This window comes from Dasypus novemcinctus, chromosome 5, assembly GCF_030445035.2.
Source record: "Dasypus novemcinctus isolate mDasNov1 chromosome 5, mDasNov1.1.hap2, whole genome shotgun sequence".
Taxonomy (NCBI): domain Eukaryota; kingdom Metazoa; phylum Chordata; class Mammalia; order Cingulata; family Dasypodidae; genus Dasypus; species Dasypus novemcinctus.
In genome coordinates, this window is record NC_080677.1 from 78,781,772 (window position 1) to 78,795,403 (window position 13,632).

Sequence of the window (13,632 nt, forward strand, 5' to 3'; positions counted from 1 at the left end):
GCCATAGACAATAAAACAACGTCTTCAAAATACTGAGAAAACACTATCAATTTAGAAGGGTACACAGAGCAAAACTATTTTCAGAGTGAAAGTCAAAGCAAAACTCACAGTTTCTTTAGTGCAAAGTCGATAGTTGAAACCTCTCCATTTTCTGCCAAGAGAAGCAGCAGTGGTCTGAACAGTCTAAATTTTTACCCCTTTCACAAATTTCAGCCACTTCTCTTTTTAACCTCACCCCATACCCTTTCCTTCAAAAATAGTTAGGGCCTCTAATTCCTAAGCTTTTTCAGATTTCTGAGGTCAAATCAGCTTGTTTTAAGGCTTAGGTTTCAGCCTTCTTTAATTTGCTTAGGTAACTGTACCTCTACCTACTATGCAAATTTCATGGGTTTCACATCTGCTTAGTCCTTTTTTTATTCCTTCAGTATCATTTTTATGGGAGTTTCACCAAAAAGTCTTTGTCAACCCAGTTTTATCTCCAGCACTAGCTCATTTCATTGTGCCTTCTATACCTGTACTCACTGTAACACAATACTATTATAATGGTACATAGCCATACAAATAAAAGCTTATATAAAAATGACTATGCAATTATGCATTTAACCATTTCCTATATTATCCTAAGTTTACAAGTTTGTCCATTAGAGAAATTAAAATGTAAATACCTTTTCATGTTTCTTTAGAAAGTTGGTTTTCTTGATTTTTCCATGATGCTGCAAATAAAGAAAAAAATTTTAAGATGAAAACAGAAAAAAAACTTTCTTTAAAACAGTGCACATAGTATTAATTTTTTGCATATTAGGCTATTTTATTTTATTCTTATCACCGTCTATATATTTGACTTAAATTTGGATTGGATACAAGATTACACCAGCATATAAAAAAAAGGTTTTAAAATAAAATAGGAGTGAAGCAGGTGTAGCTCACTGATTGAGCACCTGCCTCACGTGTATGAGGTCCTGAATTCAATCCCCAAAACCTCAAAAATAAATAAATGAAATAAAATATAATGAAAGGAAATGGGGATACTTCCTAAAACAATTTACTATTGACTTATTATGGCATATTGATTGTTATGAAAAGAGACCTGCCAAAGATAAATGGGTTTTTATTCATCCCTTAAAGTAAGTTGGTAACACACAGTAAAACTGATTGAGAGGCATTCAGTTAGGCACTTGGAGTTCAACAGTGAAAAAAATAGATGTGGTCCCTGCCTTTGTGGAGCTAGAGACTAGTGGGAGGGTCAAACAAAATAAAAAATAAAAATGTATTCCAAAGTATTATAAGTACAAAGAAGGAAACAAAAATGATATAAAATGTGAAAGAGGAAACAATAAAGGGCCTATTAAGATAGCATGTAATAGGTAAGACCTCTCTGAGAAGGCAAAACTGAAACCTTAAGGATGAGGAATGGGGAATGGGCTTTCCAGTATGATGGAACATGTACAGAAAGACTTTAAGGAAGAAAGAGATTGAAACATTTTCAAGAAGTAAAGGTGGCCAATGAGACAAGAACCTGGAGGGTGAGGAAGAAAGTAGCCCATGCTATAGCTAGAGACGAAGCCAGGAATCAGATGGGACAGAGCCACTTAGGCCATGCTAAAAAGGATGAACAAGTCTGAAGGTTATCTCAGTGCCATGGGAAGCTCAGAAGGTCTTTAAGCTGGGAGTGACCTTACATAAATTGGTGTTACATAAATTGGAGGGAAAAGGAAAAATGCAAACCAGATCAAAGGCTGCTGCAAAATACTAAGTAAGAGAAGAGGGCAGTCTACGTGGGAGTGAGGGCAGGAAAGATGTATTCCAGATGTATTAATGCAATGGTAAGATCAGTTATAAAGACTTTTTCTCCTTTTAGGCCAGCAACCACAATTTAAGCCAAAGTAACATTAACAAAAGGGATTATTAAAAGTAACGTTTCAGGTGACTTTCATTTTAGAAATACTTACGACTTTCCATTTATTTTTAATCAATATTAAAAATAGCAATTGTTCTATTATTTTTAAAACAGACTCCAGGGGAAAATACTTGATTTAATTTTGGTTTGGTCACATAACCACAAAAGAGCATTGTTACTTATTACTTAAAAAGTGCTGTGTGAAATTTGAGAGACAAATGAGAAAATAAGTTCTGTGGATAAGAAAAAGTACTTACTATATCCTAGGAAAGAACTAAAAACAACAACAACAAAAAAAACCTATAGCAAACATGTTTAATGCTATTAAATATTGAATTTCTATAAAATGGAGGAATGAATATAACATATAAAAAGAAATCCAAAGTTACTTGTCCATGATTATATATACCTAATGCCTTAGATCCCCAACAACTCTTCCCCTAAATTTAACAACCTGGGAAAACAGAAGAGAAAGATGACAAAGGTTTTCAGAAGGAAAAATAATCCATGCAAATATAATTTAAGTGTGAAAGTATGTCAGAGGATAAAATAACAAGTGTTAATAATAATTAAGATCGTATAAGTACAGATCAAATGTTCCCCTGAGAAACTTCGAAAGACCCCAATTCTTTAGAACCTCTAAAACGCAAATGAAGAGTAGTTGTCACTATAATTACACAGAAAAAATAATGTTGACAACAATGTAATACTACTTAGCTAATACAAAGTAATTTAGATTTAAGTACTGAAAGTTCAGTCTGTGAAATTTCCAATATGATTCATCTAAAATTACACTGGATAGAACCACTGTTCTCACATCCCCCATCCCATAAAATATTCAATTTTCTATAATAAACTCATATTAGAACTTACTAGTATTTACTAAATAAAAAAGGAATATAATTCTTGAATGACAAAATTCTTCCTTAATTTACAATTTAGTTTCATCCAAGGATTTAGGATAAGAATGAAAAAATAGTTATTTTAACTTTTTCATACAGAAAAGATTTTCTAGTCTTCACAGTAACATCCTGAATTTCCAACTGAATATCCTTCTGATAAAATGAATAACTTTTAATAAAAAATCAAATTGTATTTTATTTCTTTCAATCAAAAAAGTTTCAAAACAGGATCTCTCTGACAAATGTACATGCAGAAGAGCATTTTACTATTACCTTAAGGAAAAACCTCTTATCAGTTCTTGCTGGATTGTATGAAGCAAGGTATGCAGCAATAAGAATAAATTTAGAGTAATATGGAAGTTCCACATGAGTATATGCTGAGAGACCTACAAAACAAAATACTTTAGAAAGGTATTTCTTAAGCTGCCATTAGATTTTAAGTATTTTTTCTCACATCTCTTTTGACTTACCTTTTGACTTTCTCAAAATGATTCCAAGAGCTTGGACTGCCATGATGATCAACAATATTATTAATGACCCTTGCTCATCCTATTACTTTCTTTGGCTCCCGCCATTCTCAAATCCAAAATTCCTACCCATCCTTCCCTTCAACACCATTATTTCCCTGAAACCTTCCTTGATGCTCTCCACCACAACCAAAATAGAAATATGTCTCTATTATGAATTTCTACTTTATGAATTTCACTTATGACCCACGTAAATTTTTACCTTAAATTAACAGTTAAATTACATCTCCTACCTAGCAATACTGTTCATTTAAGGAGCCACATCTAACATTTTTTTGTATCCCTACCATGCCTTGCACATGGAAAATAATGAATTAACAGATAAAACAATGTTGTTAATCAATCAGCCCTGATTTCTAAGGGAAGGGAAAAGGCATCTGATATTTACTAACTAGCTACTATGTGTCAAACACTACACAAGGTTTACTTAAGCATAGTTTTGAATTTTTGCAGTAACTTAAAGTTAGATATTCTTCCTGTTTACAAATGAAGGAATTGAACTGGGTTCAAAGTCACATAACTAGGAAGTAGTACAAACTGTTACACATTTTTCTAACTAAAGCATCTATCTCTTTCCATGACAAAGGAAACAGGAAATCACTTGTACAGCATCTGGAACATTTAGAAACCAAAACAGAATTTCAACACTACCATTTCATATCACTTCCCTCAATCACAAACCTGTATTTATTTTTTTTATTTTAATTTTAAAATTCTCTTTATCTCTCTCTTTTTTTAAGTAAAAGTGGTTCTATTTGGGGACAAATCCAAAGTAGCAATTTCCATAAAGAAAACAAAAACGTAACCAGCTAAATACATCTCCCAATTTGGTAACATAAAACTTGATGTCATTCTACTTATCATATGAAGTACAGATATTCTGAGATAAACGGAGTCATATAATTGATATATGCATATAACAAAAGTATTTAGAGAACTAGAACTTGCTTGATTTTATATGACACTAATCCAACATTTGGAAAATAGCAAGCCAGTATTTAAATTTTATTTCCCTGCATTAAACTGCAGCTTCAATTTAAGTTAAAATCATTAATCAAAATGTCATTACAGTTTGAAAAGTATATTCTCTTTTATAACACTATTTTCAGACAGATGTTATCTTTAATATTATGTTTAATATTGCCAGCATTAATAATCAATTAAGTGTTTCTGATAACTTGTCTCAATACTTTCTTTGATACCTTTCAGTTGTCCTGGATCAGTGTCATCTTTTTGTAGCTTTTCCCACTGTGAACTGAAAGAAAAACAGAAAAAAATGGATTGAAAATACATGAAATCAACATATTGTTCATAGAACAGAGCCCCAGAAAAACTAAGTTTTTAATTTATTGAAGAAACAGATTCAATTTTTATAAGCAAAAAAATAAAATACATGTGATATACATGTTTATACCTCTAGAAAATCATTTAGTGTATGTCAGAACATTAGTAATATATCATAATCTCCTTTCCTCTGATATAATTGAAAAGCTACCAATCAAAAATGCCAATAAATACCACCATGAAGCTCTCCCAACATGCCAGTTTATAGAAGACACAAGTGTTATGTACTATTTCTGAACTCCATACCAATCCCCTTAAAGTAGGTATCATTATATCACAAGCCCAAAGATTAAGTTGCCCAAGGACATACAGTCAGCTAGCAGTGGAGCAAAGAGTTCAATCTTTGTCAGATGCCTGTAGAATTCATGCTATTTCCACTGCCCCATCCTGGCTTTACTTGCGATTAAAATTAAGGAACACACAAAAAGTTATTAAGAATATGAAATGGTTATGATGAAAATTCATAAGGAAACACCTTGAAATCACGGTTTTTAACCTGGTGACCTTGAATAACTTAGTAACCTCCTTATCTAAAACTAAGGCAGTTAGATGTAATGATTTGTAAGGAGTCCCATCCAACTTTGAAACTTTCTTATCTAGCTTTTACAATGCCAATTAAAAGGTAAATGCCAGATTAGAACAATTTAATAAAACTAAATACTCCAAACTGTATCCATTTTTTGAAACTTGCAAGTATGGCTGTAAATTCTGGAAATACAGCCACATAGAAACTTTTGATGGGTTACTAGTAAATTATGTGGAGAGCAGATCTGATAAAACAAGTTGACCTTCAAAGTAGATAATTCCCCCCACTTTACAATGCAAACATATGTAATATGTTTCACACATTATAAGGCATTTTCACATTCATAACTTCCTTCAAATGCAAAAAAATTTACCAGTTACAATTCTATAACCCTGACTTCTAAAGAATCTAAACTAATAAGGTTTTCTTATATAACAACTGTCCATTTAATGTTGTTATTAAAACAGCAAGGGGAGAACTGACCATCTTTAACAGGGAGAGGATGAGACTAACATTTAATAAATGTCCATTATGAACTCAATTCTTAACATACAATTAATTCTTATACAGTAATGAGACAGACAGTATATTTTCCTATGTTTTTATAATTAACAAAACTGAAGTTCAGAGGGGTTAACTAACTTGACTTAGGTTGCAAAGCTTCTAAGGGGTTTCAATTAAAATCTGTATAACTAAAAAGTCCGTACATGGTTTTCTAGAGGACTGAGGGAAGAAAGCAGAGTAGGGAGCTCCAGGATTCGGTCATTCCATTATAACTATTACATAGACAAACTGCCTGAAATAACTATCTGGAAACTCCGGAGGCCAGCAGAACACTGTAGAGCATCCAGGGAAGAGCAGGAGGAAGAGACTGATAAATTACAGTAAAGACCCATAAATTGTTCTCTCCATGTGGCAGTTACCAGTGCCTATTGCCCATTCTTTGGCAAGCCATCATGGGGTTCAATCCCTGGCTAGTCTGCTAGTCATGAGAAAGGGACCTAAAAAAATCCTCTTCCCTAAGACCACAGGTAGTCTAGTGACTTTGGATTGCTGGAAGCCTGGCTCTGAGGTTGGCCATTGTTCCCAACCATCCCAGACAAAGGCAGGAATGGAGGAGACTTGACACTATGCTTCCTCAGGGCTGCTGGGATAGTCTGTTGAAAGGCTGCATTTGCTGGTCAGATCAAGAAAGTTTTGCTTTAGAAAGCTATGAAAGAAGCTCTTGGCACCCTTCCTGACCTCCCCTACCCACAGGGGAATTTGTAGCTGATCTGGACCTCTTTGGTGGATCCTTGGCCCTATACTGGTGGGAAAGACTGACTTGGGAAACTCCTCTACAGTGAGCTTCCCCACACCAAAATTTGCTCTCCAGGCAAAAGCAGCTTGACAATGAAAGGAACATAAGAAACTATAGAGGTGGAGGGTTTGAGGCAAAGGTTTACCTGTGTTAAACATCCAGGAAAGGGAGGTCTGTCTCCTGGGAAACAGAAGGGGCATTCAAAATTCTGTCAACAGGGGAACTCCAAAGCAACTAACATGCATAAGACCAGAACAAGACACAGGCCCTGAAAGACTTTCCTGATAGGAGGAAGCTCAAGAAAATCCCTGTCTTATCACCAAAGCAAGTTATGAAATCAAGAAAAAGACATCTCAGGGAATAAATCCCCTGACATTTTAAAATATTAAAATATACAGTGTGCAACAAGAGTACAAGACTGAAAAAGATATAGGAAAAGTTGATCCATCCAAACAAAAAGGAAACAAACCCAGAAAACAAATGAAGAAGACCAGAATGTGGACATACCAAAGACTTTTAAAAAGATGATCTTACAATGTTCAAGAAGATGAAGGAGAACACAGAGAAAGAACTAAAGGATACCTTGAAAACAAAAAATGAACAATATAAGAATCTTAGTAAAGAGACAGAAATTTTAAAAAGGAACCAAACAGAACTACTGGAGTTGAACACCACAGTTTCTGCAATGAAAAATTTCTAGGAGGGCTTCAAAAACAGACTGGAGCTGGCATAAGAAAGAATCAGCAAACTCGAAGACAAGACAATTGACATGAGTCAGGCTGAGGAGCAGAGAGAAAAAAAAATTAAAAAGTGAAAAGAGCCTAAGACATCTCTGAGACACCATCAAACATACAAATATACATATTATGAAAATCCCGAAAGGAGAAGAAACAGAGAAAGAGGAAGAAGAAATATTCTCCAACCACAATGGAATGAAACTAGAAATCAATAACAGAGGAACAAAAGAAAATTTCACAAATACGTGGAAATCAAACAACATATTCTTAAACAGCCAATGGGTTAAAGAGGAAGTCAGAGGGAAATTAAGAAACATCTTGAGGCAAATGAAAATACAACATATCAAAACTTACAGGATGCAGCAAAGGCAATGCTGGGAGGCAAATTTATAGCTTTAAAGGCTTACATAAAACAGTAGGAAGACTTCAAAATCAAGGACGTAACCTCAAAAATGGAAAAACTAAAAAAAAAAGAAGAGCACACTAAACCCAAAGCTAGCAGAAGGGAGGTAATAAAGATTAGAGCAGAGATAAATGAAATAGAGAACAACCAAACCAAAACAAGAGACTGAACAAAACAAAAAGTTGATTCTTTATTTTAAAAAGAGAGGATATAAACAACTATAATCAGAAATGAAAAGGGAAACATTACTACCAACCCTCCTAAAATAAAAAGCACTAGAGAAAGATAACATGAAAAATTGCATGCAAATAAAATAGATATCCTAGATGAAATGGAAACACACAAAGTACCTAAACTGATTTAAGAAGAAATAGAAAGACCTCAACAAATCAATTACTAGTAAAGAGAATGAATCAGTAATCCAAAACTCCCAACAAAGAAAAGCCCAAGACCAGATAGCTTTAAAAGAGAATTGTACCAAACATTCCAAGACTTAACTCCAATTCTGCATAAATTTTTCTAAAAAACTGAAGAGGAGGGAACACTCCCTAATTCATTCTACAAGGCCAACACCACCCTCATACCAAAGCCAGATAAAGATACCACAAGAAAAGAAAATCACAAACCAATATCTCTCATGAATACAAATGCAAAAATCCTCATGAAAATAATAGAAAACTGAATCCAATGGCATATTAAAGTTATACACCATGATCAAGAGGAATTTTTTCTTGGTATACAAGAGTGGTTCAGCATAAGAAAATCAACTAATGTAATGTACCACATTACCAATATGAAGGGAAAAAATACATATGATCATCTAAATTGAAGCGGAAAAGAAATTTGATGAAATTCATCACCTCTTTTTGATCTAAAACAGAATACTAGGAATAGAAGGAAACTTCTCAACATAATAAACAGCACATATGAAAACCCACAGTCAATATCCTACTTAACAGTGAAAGAGTAAAACTTTCTCTATAAAATCAGGCATAAAATAAGGGTATCCACTGTCACCACTGTTATTCAACAATGTACTGGAAGTTCTAGCCGGAGTGATTAAGCAAGAAAAAGAAATGAGAGGCATTCAAATTAGAAAGAAAGAAGTAAAACTTTCTTTAGTTGCAGACGACATGATCCTATATACAGAAAATCCTGAAAAATACAAAAGTTCCTAGAGCTAATAAATGAATTCAGCAAGTGGCAGAGTATAAGATCAACACCCCCAAATCAGTAATGTTTCTACACACAAGCAATGAACAATAAGAATAAGAAATCAAGAAAAAATTTCCCTTACAATAGCAACTAAAAGAATAAAATGCCTAGGAATAAGTCTAATAAAGGATATAAGAGTCTTGTACACAGAAAACTATAAAACACTGCTGAAATTTAAAAAGATCTAAATAAATGGAAGGATATTTCACATTCATGGACTGGAAGACTAAATATTATTAAGATGCCAATCCTACCCAAAGTGATTTATAGATTCAACACAATATCAATCAAAATCCATCAATCTTCTTTGCATAAATGGAAATCCAATCATAAAATTCATACAGAAGGCTAAGGGGCCCCAAATAGCCAAAAACATCATGAAAAAGAAAAATGAAGTTGGGAGAATTCAACTTCCTGATCTTAAAACATTTTACAAAGCCATAGTAATCTAAACAGCATGGTACTGGCACAAAGACAGCTACATAAACCAATGGAATCAAACTGAAAGCTCAAAAATCAACCCTCACATTTATAGTCAAATGATTTTCAACAAGGGGGCAAGATCACTCAGTTGAGAAAGAATAGTCTCAACAAATGTGCTAGGAAAGCATGATCTCCATTTGAAAAAAAAAAGGCAGACCCTTACCTCACACTTAATACAAAAAGTAACTGATGGGATCAAAGACCTAAACATAAGAGCCAAAACTATCAAACTCCTATAGAATATGTGGGGAAGCATCTTCATGACATTGTGTTAATTAATAGTTTCTTAGACTTTGCATCCAAAGCAAAAGCAACAAAAGAAAAAACAGATAAATGGGAACTCACCAAAATTTCAGTTTTGTTACTCAAAGGACTTTAACATGAAAGTAAAAAGACCACCTACACAAATGGAGAAAATAATTGGAAACCACATATCTGAAAAAGGGTTTATTCCAGAATATATAAAGAAACTCTTCAACTTAAAACAAAAAGACAAACAACCAAATTTAAAAATGGACGAAAGACTTGAATAGACATTTCTTCAAAGAAAATATACAAATGGCTTGAAAGCACATGAAAAAATGATCAACATCATTAGGCATCAAAGCAATGCAAGTCAAAACCACAATGAGATACCATTTCATGTTATTAGAATGGCTGCTATTAAAAAAAAAAACCAGAAAATTCAAGTGTTGGAAAGAATGCAGAGAAATAACTCAGTAAGTTGCAACTGAGTTAACAAATTGCAACTCATTCATTACTGGTTGCAAAGTAAGTGGTGCTACCACTGTGGAGCAAAGTTGGGTAGTTCCTCAGAAAGTTAAGTATAGAATTGCTGTATGACCCTGCAATCCCACTACTTGGTATGTACCCAAAAGACTTGAAAGCAGGGACTCAAACAGATATTTGCACACTGAAATTCATAGCAACATTATTCACAATTGCCAAAAGATGGAAGCAACCCAAGTGTCCATCAATTGATGAATGGATAAACAAAATGCGGTATATACATAGAGGGGAGTACTATTCAATCACAAAAAGGAATGAAGTTCTGATACATCCAACAACATGGATGAACACTGAAGATACGTTGAATGAAATAAGCCAGACACAGGACAAACACTATTTCTTTCACTGGCATGAAACAATTATAATAAGCAAAGCCAGAGAGTCAGAATCTGGAATATAGGTTACCAGAGGACAGTGAGGTGATAGGGATTGTGAAGTTATGGCTTTAAATGTACAGAGTTCCTATTTGGAATGATGGAAATATTCTGGAAATGGATGGTGGTAATGGTTAACACAACACTATGAACATAATTAACAGCACTGAAATACACAGCTGAATGTGGTTAAAAGAGGAAATGTGAGGTTGTATATATGGTAACAGAACAAAAATTAAAAAAAAAAAAATCCATGGAACTGCACTACACAGGGAACCCTAAGTTAAACCATGGAATATAGTTAATAGCACAATTATAAAAATGGGTTTTTATCAACTGTAACAAATATTCCATACCAGTGCAAGGTGTTAATAATAGGCTGGAGTACGGGAATTCTGCATTTTATGCATGACTGATGTATAAACTCAAAGCTTTGTTAATAAAGAAAAAAAAAGTCCATCTATGTTCTAGCCAAATATATATCAATTTTCAGAGGTGATTCAGTCTTAGCTGTTGTATTAATTTGAGTTTGAATAGGCCTAAATTTTAAGATTACTCAGGGAGCATGGTTGGGGTCTTCATCATAATCTGTCCAAACTGCTTATAAAAGCTATAAAAAACATATATCCTTAATAACAGCTACTTGAGTCAGAATCTAGCCTTCTATGCCTTTTTTTTCTTTATTCTGCTTATCTCAAATATTTAATCTCAATTAGGATATATGAAATACAAAATTATCACTTTTTTCAATTTAGTAAATTTTATTATACCTGGGTGGATGAGGGTTAAAGAACAGAAACAATCCCAGCACTTTCAAATGGAGCAGCAGGAATCATCACTCTTTGAATGCCATTTTTCTACTACTCTATAGGAGTCTCACTGATCCTCTATGCTAACTTTGTTTTTTTATTTTAAAAGATTCATTTATTTCTCTCCCCTTCCCCCTGCCCCAGTTGTCTGTTGTCTGTGTCTATTTGCTGCGTGTTCTTCTTTGTTTGCTTCTGTTGTTGTCAGCGGCATGGGAATCTGTGTTTCTTTTTGTTGCGTCATCTTGTTGTGTCAGCTCTCCATGTGTGCGGCGCCATTCCTAGGCAGGCTGCACTTTCTTTCGCACCGGACAGCTCTCCCTACAGGGCACACTCCCTGCGTGTGGGGCCCCCACACGAGGGACACCCTCGCATGGCACAGCACTCCTTGCGTGCATCAGCAATGCACGTGGGCGAGCTCCACACTGGTCAAGGAGGCCCGGGGTTTGAACTGCGGACCTCCCATGTGGTAGACGGACGCCCTAACCACTGGGCCAAGTCCACTTTCCTCTATGGTAACTTGTCACAGTCTCTCAATCAGACTGGCTCCTCCCCATCTAAACCAACTATCCTCTTGCTTTGTTTCTCTCAGACACATACTTTGAATAATTTTAAAACTACAAAAGAGTTAAAAGAATAGAGTTCAATGAGCACTGATATACCCTTCAAATAGGTTCACCAATTGTTCATGTTTTGCCATATTTGCTTTCTCTCTCCATTTATATACTTTTTATGTCAAAACATTTGAAAGTTAAGTTGTAGATATCATAATACTAAATATGTCAACATGTATATAAGGGCATATTTGTAATACTATAATCCAAGCAAAGAAATTTAACACTGATAATCTACTAGAGAGTTCACATTCACATTTTCCCAGTTGTTCCAAAATTGTCAAGTGTTGTGTTATTGTTTGTTTGGTGAGGATCCAATCAATAATCCTCATGACATTTGATAGCCATGTGTTTTTAGACCCTGTCATTGTTAATTTTACATTTTACTTGGACAGGTTATACCATCCAGTTGTTTGGTAAAACACTGGCCTAGTTGTCATGAAGAAGTATTTCATAGATGGATTAGCAGCTATAATCAGCAAATCTCCTTTAAGTAAAGGAGACTGCCCTCAATATTTAATTGGACCTCATCCAATCAGTTGGAAGTCTTTAAGATTAAGAATTGAGAGTTATAGGGATCAAAAGGAATTCTGCTTCAAGACCCTCAACTACTCAGAATCCAGCCTAAGGTATTGAAACTCACATATTCAATAGCACTATTGCAGGAATTTCCAGCTTCTGGCCTGCCCTATGAATATGGATTGCCAACCTTCAACTGAATGAGCCACTCCCTTATATTCAATCAATCTCTCTCTCTCTCTCTCTCTCTCTCTCTCACACACACACACACACACACACACACGCACACCCTCTTAGCTCTCTTTGGAGAACCTGGACTGATATAGACTCTTATAATTTAGAATTATTCTTTTTTGGTCATTTGTCTTCTGCAGAATCCAGACCAATTGTCTAGAAGAAGAATACCACAATTTTTGTTTCCTCATGGTTAAATTCAAGTTAAACATTTTTACCATGAATTTTACATAAATAATGTTATTTACTTTCTACTATATCACATCAGGAGGCATGCAATGTTTCTCTTCTAATAGGAGATTCTAAATTTAATCATTTTGTTAACCTGCCAGGTTTTTCAATTGCAAAGCTATCTTCTCTTTGTGATTAATGTGTAATCTGTGGAGTAACATTTGAGAATATGTGAATATCCTGTCCCCAAAAATCTTTTACCCAAAAGATTTAGCATGCATTGATATTCCTTGCCAAAATTTATTATTTCATGGATGGCTGAAAAACAGTGAGTTTATCATTCCTTCTACATATGATTGCTGGCATATTTCTGGGAGGAACGTTCCTTTCCTCCTCTTTTTTTTTTTTAAGCATCACTATGGAGTCAGAGAATTCCTTTTTAAATTAATGTTTTATGATTCAATACTGCCATTCTTTTTGATGCTCTAACTCATCCTGAATTTGGCTTAAGTCAGTGCCTAAGTCTTTTTGACATGTCCCCATAATTCTGTGTACATTCCTTTGCTTGCAATTGTATACTTATTTTATACTTTCTATGCCACAAACCTGAAATGTTACATTTCTACAAGGATTTCTGGTTAGTTCCTTATAGTGAGGAACAGTATTTAGAAACCAGTATCTTGGTGATAGGTGTGCTCACTGCTGTTGGGATGTCATTGTTTCTAGGCCTTTTTGATGAAAAATCCAAGACATTTATTAAAAAAAACAAAAACAAAAAAAACCCATAAGTT

At 34.3% G+C, this 13,632-nt stretch overlaps 1 protein-coding gene across 1 annotated transcript in view; it reads right to left on the reverse strand.

The window, feature by feature from the left end:
* Positions 1-13,632, reverse strand: part of ORC5 (origin recognition complex subunit 5) — a 79,990-nt gene that overhangs the window by 33,736 nt on the left and 32,622 nt on the right. Inside the window, exons 9-11 of the mRNA XM_004478989.5 lie at positions 4,529-4,581; positions 3,073-3,185; positions 666-713 (exon numbers count right to left, since the gene is read on the reverse strand). Of these exons, the coding sequence (XP_004479046.1) occupies positions 666-713; positions 3,073-3,185; positions 4,529-4,581 (214 nt within the window). The remainder of the gene's footprint in view (positions 1-665; positions 714-3,072; positions 3,186-4,528; positions 4,582-13,632) is intronic.